The sequence below is a fragment of the Rana temporaria genome, chromosome 5 (assembly GCF_905171775.1).
Source record: "Rana temporaria chromosome 5, aRanTem1.1, whole genome shotgun sequence".
Classification (NCBI taxonomy): Eukaryota; Metazoa; Chordata; class Amphibia; order Anura; family Ranidae; genus Rana; species Rana temporaria.
In genome coordinates this window covers 63,078,311-63,096,534 of record NC_053493.1, presented here as the reverse complement: position 1 = coordinate 63,096,534, position 18,224 = coordinate 63,078,311, and the positions used below count along the sequence as shown (strand labels likewise).

Genomic DNA, 18,224 nt, shown 5'->3' with positions numbered 1-18,224 from the left:
AATAAATCCGTTGCTGGAAGCTTTGTCTTACCATGGCTAACCAAAGCCAGATCAACTCACTATCACGGCTAAATAAGGCAGTATGCAGGCTTAGCAAGATAAACTGTAGGATCCATCCATTGCATGCTGCTGCAACTCATATCACCCCCCCCCCCCCCCCCCGTCTTGGCCTTGAACTGACCATATATAACACAACGTCCTTAAATCCAAGAACAAATATGAAATGTATTGCAGCTTACCATTCCTTACATGTGATGGCTGCATTATTTTCCTTTTTAAGGAGTGTCTCTATTTTTTCCCCTGGTGATCCTGCCAATAACACACTTCCCATCCTGGGGTGACAACGCTCACTCACTGGAAGAGCAGAGTGGCAAGGACACTGGATTTCTATCAGGATCAACGGAAAAGGTTGAAATAAGTAAACTTGTACAGCCATCACATCTGAGGACTGGACTTTTTGTTCTTGCTTTTATATAAACTTTATGGTGGGAGTAAACTCCCATCTCTAACATTTACCCAGGGCTGGTGCAAGGATTTTTGACACCCTAGGCAAAACCTCAAGTTTGCCACCCCCCCCCCCCCAATGGCACCACTACTGACCCCGCCCCCTTTGCCCTGCCCACGTATACCACACCTATTTAATGAAGCACCAATCAAATGCAGCCTACCAGTGTCCATTAAATTCAGCCTACCAGCACCCATCAAATGCAGCCACACTAGCGCCTATTTATAAATATGTTTGCGTGCTTCCAATCATTTGGGAGTTGGAACACAGCCACAGTCCTCCGCTGCACCTCTGACACTATGGGCGAATGGATTGGCAGCTGCCTGCTGATGCCGAGACTTAGTTGCTTTCTGCAGAGATAAGAGAGTAGGAACACCAGTGGCCAGGCGCCCTAGACGGCTGCCTAGTTTGCCTGGTGGTAGCACCAGCCCTGCCTTTACCTATAGGTAAGACTATAATAAGGCTAACCTAGAGTTACAGTGATGGAAAAGTCATATATATATATATATATATATATATATATATATATATATATATATATATATATATATATATATATATATATATATATATATATATATATAATGTGTGTTGATCACGTATTATATAACTGGGTAACTGATGGCCAAAGGGAAACGCAGTTACTTAAAAGCGGTGGTTCACCCTCCTTAACAACAGTCTAGCATTAAATTCGGCATAGTAGCGCGAGCTACAGTATGCCTGTCTGTATTTTTTTATCCCCGTACTCACTGTGCAATTGTATATTGAAGATTCCGACTCCCGCGGGGAATGGGCGTGCCTATGGAGAGGGAGGATGATTGACGGCCGGCTCTGGCACGTCACGCTCACCCGAAGACAGCCGGAGTAGATCTCGGCTCTTCACGGCGCCTGCGCACAGGCTATGCGCAGGCGCCGTGAAGAGCCAAGCCTATTTCGGCTATTTCCGGAGAAGCGTGACGTGCCAGGGCCAGCCGTCAATCACCTTCCCTCTCCATAGGAACGCCCATTCCCCGGAATCTTCAATATACAATTGCACAGTGAGTACGGGGATAAAAAAAATACAGACAGGCGTACTGTAGCTCGCGCTACTATGCCGAATTTAATGCTAGAGGAAAAAAATATATATATTTTTTTTTATATAGGGTGAACCCCCGCTTTAACACAAAGAGAGGATGAAATGCTCTTACCCTGTGCTGTGGAGTTCTGTTTTAATCTAATAAACCTCCAGTGTTTTTTTTAACCTGCACCATTTGGAGCACTATTTTGTTCATTTTATTTCCCGAAGTTCACATGAACTGGTCCTCATCCAGCCGGTAGCAGTACGTTTCTTCGATCTGCCGCTTCAGCCCTCGAGATCCACTCTACAGGAGCCATCGAGATTGTACCACTTTTCTGGGAGACCTCACCACATCGTCTCGGGTCCCTGAGGACCACAAGCGCATCAGACCCACTGTTTTACAAACAGATGAGTCCACAGCACAGGGTAAGAGTATTTCATCATCTCTTTGTGTGATACGTGATCAACACATATATATGGACTTTTCCATCACTGTATGTCAGGGAGCCAACCTAGCCGGATGCAGAATAGCGCACATGCGCGGTAGAACAGCGCTACGGCGCATGCCTGTGTGCGCATGTGCGGTCCAGCGGCGCGTGCACGGGCACACGCTGTCTCCCCAGAACCAGAGGCCTGACCGGCCTATTTAAACCAGCTCCTGTCCTTTGACAGGTTGCTGGTTTGTCATCAGCTCCTGTTATGCTTCCTGTTGCTGTACCTGCCTTGTTTGACTCGGATTTCCTCACGACTCTACTCTCTCCTGAACCTGACCTTTGGCTTACGTCCCTGGATTGCTGCTGTCTCCTGCCCCTGACCTCTGGCCTGCACCTTTGGATTCTCTGCCTTCTCCAACCCTTGACCTTCGGCTTGCACCCCGGACCTGCCTCCTGTCCTTGTCCCTGACTACGTGCTCTGTGCACCCGGCCTGTTGTTGCCAGATCCACTGTTGTCTCCAGTGAACCACCATCAGCTCAAGCCACTGTCTAAACATACCTAATCTTCAGCTTCACTGCCGGTACCTCCTTGCGCCTTCCCCCCTCTGTCCCAACTCCAGGGGCCGGATTGCGCCAGGTCGCAAAGGTGAGTCGCCCTCAGCATCTCGGTAAGTACGTCCGTGACACTGTATTTTATTGTGATTATTTCACTTGGTTATTTGTTTTTTAATCACCGTGATATTTTGATTGATTTAGCGCTGCACTGTTTGTTTCTTATTTCTGTTATAGTTTTGTTTGTTGGAGTGCTGGCAGCTTTTTAGGTTCATTTTCCATTTCCTACACATGGGTTTAGCGCAGTTTTTTCCTTTTTTGCACATAACCTATAGGTAGTGTAAATATCTCCTAAACATCCACCCTTTGGGAGATATTTACTGTACGAGCGGCCAGTGACATCACTGGCGCATGCACTCTAAAGAAACAGCCACCCGGGTCAGTCCTTCAGAGCAGTGTGCCATAAACTGCGTCTCCTGTGCACATACGCAGGAGAGAGGTCATCGTGGCTCCAACCAGCCACACATCCGGAGTCCGAGAACCCGAAAGGAAGACGGGTGAAGATGGAAGTTCCGGCATCTCGTGCTGGAAGGGCTTCATTTTAAAGATAAGTTTAACATAATGTGCTAGTATACACATACTTGCACATTATGACATTACCTTGCAGGGTACGGAAAAAAAAAATGTTCTGTGGTTTACTACTACTTTAAGATCTAACACCAAAGTACGGCAGTCACTCAATGGGTTAACTTCTGTAAGAGATAAGTACCTATGAGTGTTGTAATTGTTGGCTGGAGAAGGGGGCTCATCCAATGTATTGGAAAATCTCTACACTCACTGGCCAATCAGAACGAAGAATGAGCCCTTTTCACCATGTATCCACTAGGCAAAGAAAAGAAGTTAGGACAGGTCCCAGAAGAAGGATTAGCATATCTCTCAGAAGCCATCATTGTCGGTGAGCTGTGTGCCCATCTATGGACACCCCTCAGTGCCAAGTCCTTAGCCTGGAATAAGAAAAAGAATGCAGCCATCACATCTAAAGACTGGTAAGCTGCAATATATTACATTCCTCTTCTTGCCCCTAGATTGCCTTTCACCTTAGAACTACTTCAAGCACAGTTTACAACAGTCAGGCAATGGGTTAACTTCTGGAAGTGACAACAAGAACGTACGAGTGTCGTCATCACTGACGGGGTCATCCAGTCTATTGGAAAACCTCTACACCCACTGACCAATCCGAAAGTAGGAACGACCTCTTTTCACCATGTATCCAGCAGGAGAAGAAAATAAGTTAGGTCAGGTTCCAGAAGGATGAGAAAATATTCCCCCAGCTTTCATTCCCAGTGAGCTGTGTGCCCATCTATGGACACCCCTAAGTGCTTACCTTGAAAAAAGAAAAGGAATGCAGCCTTCGCATCTAAAGACTGGTAAACGTTCTTGTTCTTGCCTTTAGATATTCTTTAAGCCATAACACCACTCCGAACACAGCTCACAACAGTCAGCCAATGGGTTAACTTCTGGAAGTGACAACAAGGACGTACGAGTGTCATCATCACTGACGGGGTCATCCAGTCTATTGGAAAACCTCTACACCCACTGACCAATCAGAAAGAAGGAATGACCTCTTTTCACCATGTATCCAGCAGGAAAAGAAAAAAGTTGGGGCAGGTCCCAGAAGAAGGATAAGCCAATCTCTCCCCAGCTTATATTCTGAGTAAGCTATGTGCCCATTTATGGACACCCCCTTACTGCTGAGTCCTTAGGCTTAAACAAGAAAACTAATGCAGCCATCACATCTAAAAGACTGGTAAGCTGCACTATATTACAGTCTTGTTCTTGCATTTAAATATTCTTTAAGCCATAACACAACTCACAACAGTCACTTAATGGGCTAACTTCTGTAAGTAACAAGAATGTACGAGTGTCATCATCACTGACGAGATTATCCAACATATAGGAAAACCTCTACGCTCACTACCCAATCAGAAAGAAGCAATGATATCTTTTCACTATGCATCCAGAAGGAGAAAAAAAAAGTTGGGGCAGGTCCCAGAAGAAGGATAAGCCAATCTCTCCCCAGCCTTCATTCTCAGTATCTATGTGCCCATCTGCACCCCATCTAGGTACCAAGTCCTTAGCCTGGAATAAGAAAACTAATGAAGCCATCACATCTAAAGACTGGTAAGCTGCAATATAATATGTTCTTGCCTTTAGATATTCTTCAAGCCATAAAACCACTCACAATCAGGGCTGGTTAGGGGGTGCAACGGATCAAAAAACTCACGGTTCGGATCGGATCATTTTTCGGATCGGCAAAAAATAAATAAATAAAAAATTCTCCCCCACTGTAATATACACATCTCCCCCCCCCCCACTGTAATATACACATCTCCCCCCCACCAACTATAGTACCCCCTCGGTGCAAACACCCCCCCCTCCTCTCAGTACAAGAGACCCCCCCTCCTCTCAGGGCAAGAGACCCCCCTCGGGCAGTACAGACACTCCCAGCGTGTGTCCCATGAGTGCAGGCTCCTCCTCTGTGGGTGTAAACAGAGGAGGGCCGCCGGCAGGTGTACCAAGATGGCCGCGGCTCCGGAGCTAGGCCGAAGCCGCGGCCTTTCCTAATGTTATTCCTGCGGCTCCGGAGCTAGGCCGAAGCCGCGGCCTTTCCTAGCGTTATGGCCGCTGCTCCTGGAGGTCGGCCGAAGCCGCGGCCTTAACGTTAGGAAAGGCCGCAGCTTTGGCCTAGCTCCGGACCCGCGGGCATAACATTAGGAAAGGCCACAGCTTCGGCCTAGCTCCGGAGCCGCTGCAATCCGCGGATCACAGTGTGTTCCGATCCGAAGGGGGTGACCTGTTCGGATCACGGATCAACTGTGATCCGTTGCACCCCTAGGGCTGGTGCAAGAATTTTTTACACCCTAGGTGAAACCTCCTTTTGCCGCCCCCCCTTGGCTTCACCCCTGACTCCACCCTCTTTGCCCTGCCCATGTATACCCCACCTTTTTAATGAACCGCCCATCAAATGCAGCCTCACCAGCACCCATCAAATGCAGTTTTGCAAGCACCCATCAAATGCAGTTTTACCAGCACCCATCAAATGCAGTTTTGCAAGCGCCCATCAAATGCAGCCTCACCAGCGCCCATCAAATGCAGCCTCACCAGCGCCCATTTATGAATGTTTGCTTGCTTCCATTCATCCGGGACAGACACAGGCTGCCTGCTGATGCTGAGACTTAGTTGCTTGCTGCAGAGAAAAGAGAGTGGGAACACCAGTGGCCGGGCGCCCCTAGGCGGCTGCCTAGTGGTAGCACTGGCCCTGCTCACAATAGTCACTCAGTGAGTCAACCACTAAGTGACAACCAGAACGCACGAGTGTCGTCATCACTGATGGGGGTCATCCAACATATCGGAGAATCACTACACCCATTAACCAATCAGAAAGAAGCAATGACACCTTTCCACTATGCATCTAGGAGTATAAAAAATGTTGGGGCAGGTCCCAGAAGGAGGATAAGTAAATCTCTCCCCAGCCTTCGTTCCCATTTATTATTATTATTATTATACAGGATTTATATACCGCCAACAGTTTGCGCAGCGCTTTACATCAGGGAAGACAGTACAGTTACAATACAATTCGATACAGGAGGAATCAGAGGGCCCTGCTCATTAGAGCTTACAGTATAAAACTATGTGCCCATTTATAAACCCCTCCTAGGTGCCAAGTCCTTTGCCTGGAATAAGAAAACAAATGCAGCCAACAGATCTAAAGGCTGGTAAGCTGCAATATAATATGTTCTCGTTTTTAAATATTCTTCAAGCCAAAGCAATACTGCAAGCATAGCTCACAACAGTCACTCAATGGGTTAACTTCTGTAAGTGACAACAAGAACGTACAAGTGTCGTCACTGCTGGCGGGGGTCATCCAACATATTGGAGAATCTCTACACTCACTGACCAATCAGAAAGAATCAATGGCCTCCAGAAGGAGAATAAAAAAGTTGGAGCAGGTCCCAGAAGAAGGATGAGAAAATCTCTCCCCAGTAAGCTATGTGCCCATCTATGGACACCCCCTTAGTGCCAAGCCTGAAGAAGGAAAACTAGTGCAGCCATCACATCTAAAGACTGGTAAGCTACACTACACTACATTTGTGTACTTGGGTTTAGACACCCTTTAGGTGGTAACACAACAGTCAGTCAATGGGTTAAGTTGCTGTAAGTGACAACAAGAACGTATGAGTGCTGTAATCACTGGCGGGGGTCATCAAACATATTGGAAAACCTCTAAACCCTTTGGCCAATCAGAAAAAAGGAATAACCCCCTTTTCATCATGGATCTAGAAGGAGAAAAAAAAAGTTGGGGCAGGTCCCAGAAGAAGGATGAGCCAGGATCACAGACACCCCTTAGTGGCCAGTCCTATCCTGGAAGAGATGAGAGGCATGTAGGAAGTAAGCAGAGAGAGGGAAGGGATTGGATGCCACTCACCCCACATGGTCCCCCAGCTGAGTGTCAGCTCCTAGGCACAAGCCCTGCACAGTGGATGAGGCCAGGCAGGCGGCAGCAGCATGATGAATCAGAGAGCAGCTCCCACAATCACGGTGTCAGCCCTGGGCTGCTGACGTCAATGTGCATCTTGTTTAGAGTGTAACGTTTCCATTTCCCCGGCTGTAACCCGATTCCAGGAAATCACATGACGTCAGTCTTGTCAGCCCAATTAGCAGAAGAATAAACCATTTTCAGGAGGAGGAGGGGGAGAAGGAGGGGCCCCAACAAGTTGCTGACAGGGGCCACACCTCTCCGCTGACATTTCCGAACACTCCTCTCCTGTCTGAGGCTGGAGGGGCAACGTGTCGGCAAAGAGCTCCGCCCTGTGCTGGGACTTGTAGTCCTCCTAGACGCATATCCTACCAGCAGGCTGCCTACCGTCATCACCCCCCTTCCCCTCCACTGCCATGGACAGAGAGATCGCAGTCTTCATGTGTGCGTCCTAGTGCCTGGCGCTGACATCATCCTGACGTCATTGCCCTTCCAAAGCTCATTCACATGAATAATGATCAGGGAGAGTCAGGCTGGGGTGTGACGTCACCCATCCCCGGGGGGTACAGTGACATCAGCAGAGTCTGATCTTTATTAGCCTGAGCTCTGGGACCGGAAAATGTGACAGTACATCCCATAATTATTATACAGTTCATATTCACTGATAGAATCAGAATACTTGGTTACATCAAGAAGTACAATGTAACTTTCTGAAGAACTTTATCCCAAATCAAAAATCTACCATTTTGCAGCTGAGCATTTCTTAAAGTGACACTGTAAAAAAAAAAAACTTCTATACAAGTATATTCTTAACCATTTGCCTACCGGGAATCTGAAGGGACATGCAAGGAAAATAAAAAACGGCATTTTAGCTTGCACATGATTGGATGATAAAATCGGCAGAGCTTCCCCTCATTTCAGATCTTCCCCTCAGGTTTACAGCGACTGCACTTCCAAGTGCACTTTCAGTGCAATTTTTTACCGCCTCTGGTCCTCCGGCCACTGGGGGGCGCGCGCGGCGCATCACTGAGATGCTGATGCGCGTGCCTGGCGGCCGCAATGTCCGCCTCGCGATCAGCAGTGACAGAGCAGGACCGTGGATCTCAGTGTGTAAACACACAGATCCACGTCCTGTCAGGGAGAGGAGACCGATGCTGTGTCCCTTGTACATAGGGACACAGATCGGTCACCTCCCCAAGTCAGTCCCCTCCCCCACAGTAAGAATCACTCCCAGGGTACACATTTAACCCCTTCCTCGACAATGACAATGGTCCCAAAAATGTGTCAAAAGTGTCCGATGTGTCCGCCATAATATCGCAGTCCTTACAGATCACAGATCGCCGCCATTACTAGAAAAAACAAATAATAATAAAAAATTTCAGAATTCTATCCCCTATTTTGTAGCCGTTATAACTTTTGCGCAAACCAATCACTATACGCTTATTGCGATTTTTTTTTACCAAAAATATGTAAAAGAATATGTATCTAAACTGAGAAAAAAATATATAAAAAAAAAAAAAAAATGGGATATGTATTATAGTAAAAAGTAAAAAATAATGTGTTTTTTTTTTTCAAAATGTACACTCTTTTTTTGTTTATAGCGCAAAAAATAAAAACTGCAGGTGTGATCAAATACCACCAAAAGAAAGCTCTATTTGTGGGAAAAAAAGGACGTCAATTTTGTTTAGGAGCCACGTCGAACGACCGCGCAATTTTCATTTAAAGCGTGACAGTGCCGAAAGCTGAACTTTCGCCTGGGCAGGAAGGGGGTATATGTGCCCAGTAAGCAAGTGGTTAAATGTCATATCTGGGTAAATGCTTAAATATTTTTGAACATGACCCTGTCAATATGGCATCAAAACTAAACTAAAGACAGCCTTTGTAACAAGATGCGGTATACTTACTTTTTCCGGGGGGGTCATGTGTTCAAACTCCACTATGTTGATGAGGATCCCCAGACCTGCTGCAGGCAGGGCTACTGATAAGGCAGTACAGCCAGCCCTCCTGTACTGGGCCCAGGCCTCATCGGTTCTAAAGGGGGGCCCGGGCACCTGCCGAGCAGTACTGCCTTATTGCTGACACTTGTGACTCTTGAGTGGTGCTTCTACTTTTCTTTTCTCCCTCCAGCTGCACTATTGGGGGATCAGTTCTAGTACCTGCTGTCTGGGACCCCTGTGTGCCCCTTTGCCCGCAGTGCTGCTGGTTTCACTTCTCTCCTACTGACAGGGGGTTATTTCAGGATGGTGAGCGGGGGGCTCACCAACCTGAAAAAAACACCATCCTGAATGAACACATTGAGCGATCGGTACTGATACTCACTGTGGGGGTGCAGATATTGCCTCCGTGCCACTATACATTTGAATGAGTCTTGTTTGACGGGGGTAAAATGTCTTCAATGCCTGCAAAGCATAGCATCATGGCTGTCACATTTCAGCAAAAATATAATTTGATATTTTCAGAGGAGGTTGGCCCTGTCAGGTAGGCCCTGTCAGAGGAGGTTGGCCCTGTCAGGTAGGCCCTGTCAGAGGAGGTTGGCCCTGTCAGGTAGGCCCTGTCAGAGGAGGTTAGTCCTGTCAGGTAGGCCCTGTCAGAGGAGGTTGGCCCTGTCAGAGGAGGTAGGCCCTGTCAGAGGAGGTAGGCCCTGTCAGAGGAGGTTGGCCCTGTCAGGTAGGCCCTGTCAGAGGAGGTTGGTCCTGTCAGAGGAGGTTGGCCCTGTCAGAGGAGGTTGGCCCTGTCAGGTAGGCCCTGTCAGAGGAGGTTGGCCCTGTCAGGTGGGCCTTGTCAGAGGAGGTTGGCCCTGTCAGGTAGGTCCTGTCAGAGGAGGTTGGCCCTGTCAGGTAGGTTCTGTCAGAGGAGGTTGGCCCTGTCAGGTAGGTCCTGTCAGAGGAGGTTGGCCCTGTCAGGTAGGCCCTGTCAGAGGAGGTTGGCGCTGTCAGGTAGGCCTTGTCAGAGGAGGTTGGCCTTGTCAGAGGAGGTTGGTCCTGTCAGGTAGGCCCTGTCAGAGGAGGTTGGCCCTGTCAGGTAGGCCCTGTCAGAGGAGGTAGACCCTGTCAGAGGAGGTTGGCCCTGTCAGGTAGGCCCTGTCAGAGGAGGTTGGCCCTGTCAGGTAGGCCCTGTCAGAGGAGGTTGGCCCTGTCAGGTAGGCCCTGTCAGAGGAGGTTGGCCCTGTCAGGTAGGCCTTGTCAGAGGAGGTTGGCCCTGTCAGAGGAGGTTGGCCTTGTCAGAGGAGGTTGGCCCTGTCAGGTAGGCCCTGTCAGAGGAGGTTGGCCCTGTCAGGTAGGCCTTGTCAGAGGAGGTTGGCCCTGTCAGGTAGGCCCTGTCAGAGGAGGTTGGCCCTGTCAGGTAGGCTGTATGGGGCCCTGTGATTTCTATCAGCAGCCCTGGCTGCAGGTACTTGACATTTCCATGAATTTCAAATACTGACTCCCCCCGCTGAATGTTCTTTTGTCCCATAGTACCTTAGGAGTCGGTGGGAAGAACCACAGCAATTGAGGAGGGAAGAGGGTTGGGTGGAACAACAGGTATTCACACTATCTATAGTGTCGTTTTATCTACGGAGGGTTGGCCAGGGTGACATTTCCTGTAGGGTCACTCTTGTCCTTGTTGTCCAATTGCTCTGATTCACATTTTACAAATTATTAAAAAAAGAATCAAGTTGAGCATTAACGTTATTGTATATCCATTTGCTGGATATTAAAGTATATTCACACTTCCAACTGTGTCTTTTATTTTGCAAATAGGAATGTTGAAAATTCTGACTGGCACTTAGTATATTCTATGGGGCCCATCCACACCTCTGCGACCCTCGGCGACCCTCTGCGACCCTCTGCTCGAAGAAGAAATGTACAGATGCGTTTTTTGGGGCAGCATCATAGAGGGTGATAAGTCTGCACATAGTAACAGAGCCATTTATGTAGCTGGCCACCTACACCATAGTTACCAATGCTTTTTCATGCTTACTGCTACAGAGATAATTGTTGACCTTCACACACAATACTTTCTTGAACATTACGGAACACTTTATACATACAGGATTATTAAAGCCAGCTATAAATCAATTTTTAGATTCTTAACCACTTCCATACAGGGTGCTTATACACCCTCATGCCCAGGCCAATTTTCAGCTTTCAGCACTGTTGCACTTTGAATGACAATTGTGCGGTCATGCTACACTGTACCCAAACTAAATTTTTATCATTTTGTTCCCACAAATAGAGCTTTCTTTTGGTGGTATTTGATCACCTCTGGGATTTTTATTTTCTGCAAAAAATAAATAAAAAAAGACAGATAATTTAGAAAAACATTTTTTTTTGTTTCAGTTACAAAACATTGTAAATAAGTATGTTTTCTCCTTCACTGATGGGCACTGATGGTACTGCACTGACGGGCACTGATAAGTCAGCACTGATGGGCACCGATGAGGTGGCACTGATGAGGTGGCATTGTTGGGCAGTGATGATGGGCACTGATGGGCACCGATAGACGGCACTGCTAAACGGCACTGATGGGCACGGATAAGCGAGATGGATGGGCACTGATAGGTGGCACAGATGGGCAATGATAGGCGGCATGGATGGGCACTGATAGGTGGCATGGATGGGCACTGATAGGTGGCACAGATGTACTGTAATGTGTTGTACTAATGGATGCCAATCAGTGCCAAACAATAATGCCTGCCAATCAGTGATGCCCAATGATGGCCCTGGGTGGCAACCCCCCCCCTTTTTTTTTTATAAAAGTCTATCTATTTATTTTATATTTTTTTTTATAAATTTTTTATTAAAGGGCCCAGAGGTCCCGGATGGCAACCCCCCTTTTTTGTAATTTATTTTTATAAAAAAAAAAAAAAATTTGTAAAGGGCCCCCCTCCGCTTCTCAATTGGCGGCAGCCCCCCCTTCTAGCTTCTCAATTTCAGATGGCAGCACACCCCCCCCCCCCCTCGGTTCCTGATGGCGGCCCTGAGTGTCGGTGCCAGTGAGCAGCCAGTGAGCAGCAGATGCAGGGGAGAGGGGGAGCACCAACAACAGCTAAGAAATGGGGGCCTATGAGTGATGTCTTGACTCCCATAATTCCTAGCCAGTGCCAAATGCTCTCTGACACAAGGAAGCAATAGCTGCAGTGTCATGTGACCAGACCAGACTTAAAAATAGGAGGATAGGCTGGAACTCTTGGTTAAACTCCCCCAGGAGCGGAGTCCTCTTCTCTCTTTCAGTTCAAAAAAGCTCTATTTGTGGGAACAAAATGATAACAATTTAGTTTGGGTACAGTGTAGCATGACCGCGCAATTGTCATTCAAAGTGCAACAGTATATAGCAGTGGGCAGTCCTTACCGCTGTACAGAACCACACACATGCAGCCTGAGCTTCATTCTGTGCAGCACTACTGTAAAGTGAGCCTAGGCTGCCGTGATAATGTATGGTGGTATACATGAAGCCATAGAAGAACCTGAACTGGGTTAAATAACACAAACCAAGTGGACAGAGCAGAATGTCAATGGGAGGCAGCACTGGGGTGAAATTTAGTGTTTCAGCAAAAAATTGCATTTCTTGTTTTGGGAGCTCCTGGGCACATTTATTTGAATTTTCTACTAAACCTTGAGTTGGGTTTCGAAGGATCCAGTCTGCCACTGACTGAAGAGAAATAATGAAGTACTTTCTGGTATGAAGATCATGTGACTCTTCTTCCCACAAAGGTGGCTCAGCGGCAAAACCAGGCCTCATCGCTGTCATGTGGAGGCAGAGGAAAGTGTTCTTAGCCCTGTGTAATCTCCAACCAGAGCAACTAAGAATGTACATGGGCTACTGAAGCAGCAGGAAAAACCAGTAAAAGCAGCTTTAGGGGATCAGGTCATTAAAGCTAAATTCCAGGGAAAGAAAAAAATTCTCCCTTGCATTGCAGCCCAATGCTCATTTAAGTCTAGAGGACCACAAAAAGCAGTTATTTTTTCCAGATCTTCACAGCCTCAACTGCCCTACATTCTAGTGAATGGATGCCCTCTAGGGTTGCCACCTTTTCTTCAAGTCAAACCCGACCACTTTAGCGGCACACAGCAATTTATACATATAGGCCCGGATTCACGTAGAGCGGCGCATCTTTTGGCCGGCGTAGCACATCTCATATGCGCTACGCCGACGTAAAACAGAGAGGCAAGACCAGTATTCACAAAGTACTTGCTCCGTAAGTTGCGGCGGCGTAGCGTAAATTGGCCGGCGTAATTCAAAGTAGCAAGGAAGTGGGCGTGATGTATTAAAATGAAGCGTGACCCCATGTAAATGAAGGGCCGAACGAACGGCGCATGTGCGTGCATGCTCAGAATCACGTCGAATTTACGCCCTAAGGCACGACGGCTCAATGCCTACGACGTGAACGTAACCTACGCCCAGCCCCATTCACGTACGACTTACGTAAACGATGTAAAATACGATGGCTGTTCCGTCGTCCATACCTTTGCATGGGTTGCGCCTCCCTATAGGTGTTTCATCTTTACGCCGGACGTACGTCTTACGTAACGGCGTATACTCATGCGACGGGCGCAAGTACGTTCGTGTATCTTGGTCATTTGCATATTCGACACGTAAATCAATGGAAGCGCCCCTTGCGGCCAGCGTAAATATGCGCCCAAGATACGACGGCGTAGGAAACTTACGTCGGTCGGATGGAGCCACATTTCAGGCGTATCTTCTACTAAGAATCAGGCGCATAGATACGACGGCGCATCTGTTCACTTACGCTGCGTATGTCAAGATACGTCAGCGTAAGTGTCTGTGAATCCGAGCCATAGTATATTTTGCAATTAAATAACATTTCTAACCATATAAAGTTAATCAGAATCCGCAGAGTTCCCATTTAACATCTGAATTTGCAGAGTTTCCTTACACTGTAAGGGTGGGCTCTGCAGACTCTGATGTAAGGGAAGCTCGGGAACAAGGGATACTCTGATTTAAGGGGAAACACTGAGAACTCTGAACGTCTGTGTGTGTGTGTGGGGGGGGGGGGGAGATTTTAGTGCAGGCTTTGGGCAGCGTGACAGAGAGTGTAACAGACACTCTGGCCCAGATTCACGTAGATCGGCGCATCTTTATGCCGGCGTAGCGCAACTCATATGCGCTACGCCGACGTAACTTAGAGAGGCAAGCACCGTATTCTCAGAGCAAATGGACCCAACCTTGCGCCGGCGTACCGTAAATTTGTTGGCGTAATTCAAAGTAGGAAGGAAGTGGGCGTGATCCATTTAAATGAAGCGTGACCCAATGCAAATGAAGGGCCGAACGAATGGCGCGTGCGCCGTGACGTGGTCGTATGTCCCGCACCCCTCTGCGCATGCTCACAACTACGCCCGGCGTAACCCCTGGGATACGCCAGCCCACCGCTTACGCTCAGTGCATAAATACGCCCAGACATGCGCCCGTCGAGTGCAAAAGTACACCCGTTTGGTTTTTGGTGGTGTAAGTACTTTTGCATTGTGCCATGTCTGCTCCAGCGTCTAGGAGGGATAAGAGCAGGAAGAAGAACTTCTCCCCACAAGAGAGGGCCATTGTGATCTCGGCCATGGAGAGGTACGATGCTCGCCTCCATGGGGCAGAGAGTAAAACAACTAGTAAGGCCAAGAGGGATGAGATTCTAATGAAGATCACCACACAGGTCAATGCCCTTGGGAATGAGGTAAGGACCCCCAAGGACATTTAAAAAAAAATGAATGACCTGCGTCGTGTGATCAAAGAGAAGCTTGGCACAATGAGGAAGCATGCCAGGGGCACTGGAGGTGGACCAGCCTCTGTTATTAGCCTCACTCCTGAGGAGCAGGTGGTTGCCTGGTGTCTTCAGAGGGAGCAAGTGGAGGGAGTGGAGGGCTATGACTCCACTGAACCGGCCTTGAGGACAGGTAAGTGTGTTTTATCTCCTATCTGGTGTGTAGCATGTGAGGGGGTGGAAGGGAACATGTGACAAGTGTGTGGGTCCACCAACATGTGAATGTTTTGTGTCATCCACAGATGTGCAGGAGGAAGCGGGGTATCACTGCTGTTTTTTGCTATAAAATTAATATGGTAGAGGGGAAATAATTTTTTTTTGGGGAGGGGGGTTGTGCTAGTAGAGATGATTTTGGGGTATTTGTGCTAGGAGAAGATTTTCTTTAGGGGGGGGGGGATTTGTGCTGTGGGGATATGAGGAGAGAGAGGATTTGAGCCGGGGGTAGCTTGGGGCAGAGGATCCTGTTATCTAGGCATCTAAAGGATCGCCCAGTGGGCTCATTATGGCTTAGGGCAACAGGGCAACAGGGCACCTAAGGGTACAACTGCTTACTCCATGGTGTTCTGCAACAGGTATGTCAGAATTCCAGGTCAAAATCTGTTCATGCGTAAGTGGAATGACGCTTTATAATCCTATCATAAAATAATCATTTCACTAATGGTGAACATCTTTTAAAGTACCCATGGACTAAATGATTTTTTAGAGATGTATCACATAGCAGCTATTTCTTTTATTCACAAAAACAACGGAGACAAAACATTTGGTTGATTGCACACTGACAATAATTTTTCAGCTGAAGAAAGAAATTGTAGCCTTTACAAGAGCTTGATCACTGGAGATAGGGAAGTGATCTCACCTACGGCTACCAGTAATGAAATATCTGCTTTCGTAAGCGGAGGATGTGAGCCTGATTTCATAAAGGAAATCATTTGCAATTTATTTACCATAAAGCTGAGCTACAGGTATATATAAAGAAAAATAAAAAAGAATGTCATCTTGCTATGTATTCTAAAAAAAGTTACATGCATTTTGAGAAGCTGAGTACCTGAATATATCTTTATATTAGCTACCTTTGGTCCCCTGCATAAAAAGAACTGTAGAGAAAGGGAAGCAGTTTCATCGGAAATTCCGATCGTGTGTGGGCCCCATCGGACTTTTTTCCATCGGAGTAAAAAAATAGAACATATTTTAACCACTTAAGCCCCGGACCATTTTGTTCCTAAATGCCCAGGCCAGGTTTTGCGATTCGGCACTGCGTCGCTTTAACAGACAATTGCGCGGTCGTGCGACGTGGCTCCCAAACAAAATTGGCGTCCTTTTTTCCCCACAAATAGACCTTTCTTTTGGTGGTATTTGATCACCTCTGCGTTTTTTATTTTTTGCGCTATAAACAAAAATAGAGCGACAATTTTGAAAAAAATGCATTATTTTTTACTTTTTGCTATAATAAATATCCCCCAAAAACATATATAAAAAAAAAAGTTTTCCTCAGTTTAGGCCGATACGTATTCTTCTACCTATTTTTGGTAAAAAAAATCGCAATAAGTGTTTATCGATTGGTTTGCGCAAAATTTATAGCGTTTACAAAATAGGGGATAGTTTTATTGCATTTTTATAAAAAAAATATTTTTACTACTATTGGCGGCGATCAGCGATTTTTTTCGTGACTGCGACATTATGGCATTATGACACTTCGGACAATTTTGACACATTTTTGTGACCATTGTCATTTTCACAGCAAAAAATGCATTTAAATTGCATTGTTTATTGTGAAAATTACAGTTGCAGTTTGGGAGTTAACCACAGGGGGCGCTGTAGGAGTTAGGGTTCACCTAGTGTGTGTTTACAACTGTAGGGGGGTGTGGCTGTAGGACTGACGTCATCGATCGAGTCTCCCTATAAAAGGGATCACTCGATCGATGCAGCCGCCACAGTGAAGCACGGGGAAGCCGTGTTTACATACGGCTCTCCCCTTTCTTCAGCTCCGGGGAGCGATCGCGACGGAGCGGCTATAAACGAATAGCCGCGCTGTCATCCCGGATCGCTCCCCAAGGTAAGCCGCCCGCCGCACGCAGCGGAGGGGGTCCCGATCGGACCCCCGACCCGCTAGAAATCAGGGACGTATATATACGCCCATCTGCCTGTACGTGCCATTCTGTGGACGTAAATAGGCGTGCGGCGGGCGTTAAGTGGTTAAATTCTTCCGTTGGAAAAAAATCTGATGGGAAATTACGATCGTCTGTGTGGAATTCCGTCGGAGAAAAAAACATGCATGCTCAGAATCAAGTCGACTCATGCTCGGAAGCATTGAACTTCATTTTTCTCGGCTCATCGTAGTGTTTTACGTCACCGCGTTTTGGACGGTCAGAATTTAGTCTGACAGTGTGGTCATGCAAGACAGCTTGAACGGAATAACGATGAAAAAATCCATCGGATTTTAGACCATCGGGTACCCTGATCGTGTGTATGCGGCATAAGGCAGTTCATTGTCAGTGTCATGGACGTGCAATAATGTCTGGCAGCTTACCTTCTTCTCATGTCTCCATCAGAGGCCTGACTTTCTTCTGGATGCCTTTTTATTCACCTCTCCTTCCTGTATGGCCCCACCCCAGGCCATCCCAGGAAGTCTATATTAACTGTTGCACTCTGCTTTGCTGTTCAACCCGTGTTGTTAGCTTAAGTTCCTGTCTGCAGTGTGCTACGTTTACCTTCCTGTGTACCGATTTTGGCTCGTCCCTGACTTCTCCTATTTGCCTGTGACCCTGACATTTTGCCTGTCCCTCGGTTACCCTTGTCTGCCTGTTGCCCTGACCTCGGCTTACCCATCACTATCGCTTGTCCTGGTTGCTGCTTCCCCTCTCTCCCTGCGGAGCGTGACCTAGGGGATCCCAGGGGTCGCGACCTGCATCCAGCTGCCGTGAAGGCCATCCTCACCACTAGAGGCTCTGGTGAACACAAAGCTGGGTCTTAGACTCCGTGCCCTGGGGAATCTTGGGTTCACGCTTCCTCTCTGATTGCAGCAGTCGGCTATAGGGTTCACTACCCTGTGGTGCATCCCTGACCCCAACGGGGTGCACTTGTCACCTGGCCACAGGTGACCTGACAGTCAGGTTTTTTTATTTTAGGTGTGGCTGTGTGTATAACAAAATGTCAGGCTTGATCCACTTGCTGGCTTGTGGGCTATTTTTTGCCCAATGTGTGGCAATTTTTAGGCATCTGCCAAGGCACCCCCGAAAAACCCAGAAGGCACTCCAGGGTGCCTGGTTGAAAAAATCTGGTGTAGAGAAACATGTGAATATTAGCCTACAGCTCCACCTGCTGATTCAAAAGGAGAATATCAAAAATAGATGTCTTATTTACCAAATCAAAACAAAAAAAATAAAAAAATA

General features: G+C 47.3%; 1 protein-coding gene across 2 annotated transcripts in view; it reads right to left on the bottom strand.

Moving 5' to 3' along the window:
- The window catches only part of CREM (cAMP responsive element modulator), a 60,300-nt gene that overhangs the window by 28,632 nt on the left and 13,444 nt on the right, over positions 1-18,224 (bottom strand). The window contains exon 1 of one of the 2 annotated variants that reach the window (XM_040352656.1): positions 7,035-7,268. The exons of the other annotated variant lie outside the window; for it this stretch is intronic. Coding sequence (XP_040208590.1) covers positions 7,035-7,041 — 7 coding nt within the window. The 5' untranslated portion in view covers positions 7,042-7,268. Of the gene's footprint in view, positions 1-7,034; positions 7,269-18,224 lie in introns of those variants that run through there. 2 annotated transcript variants of the gene reach the window in all.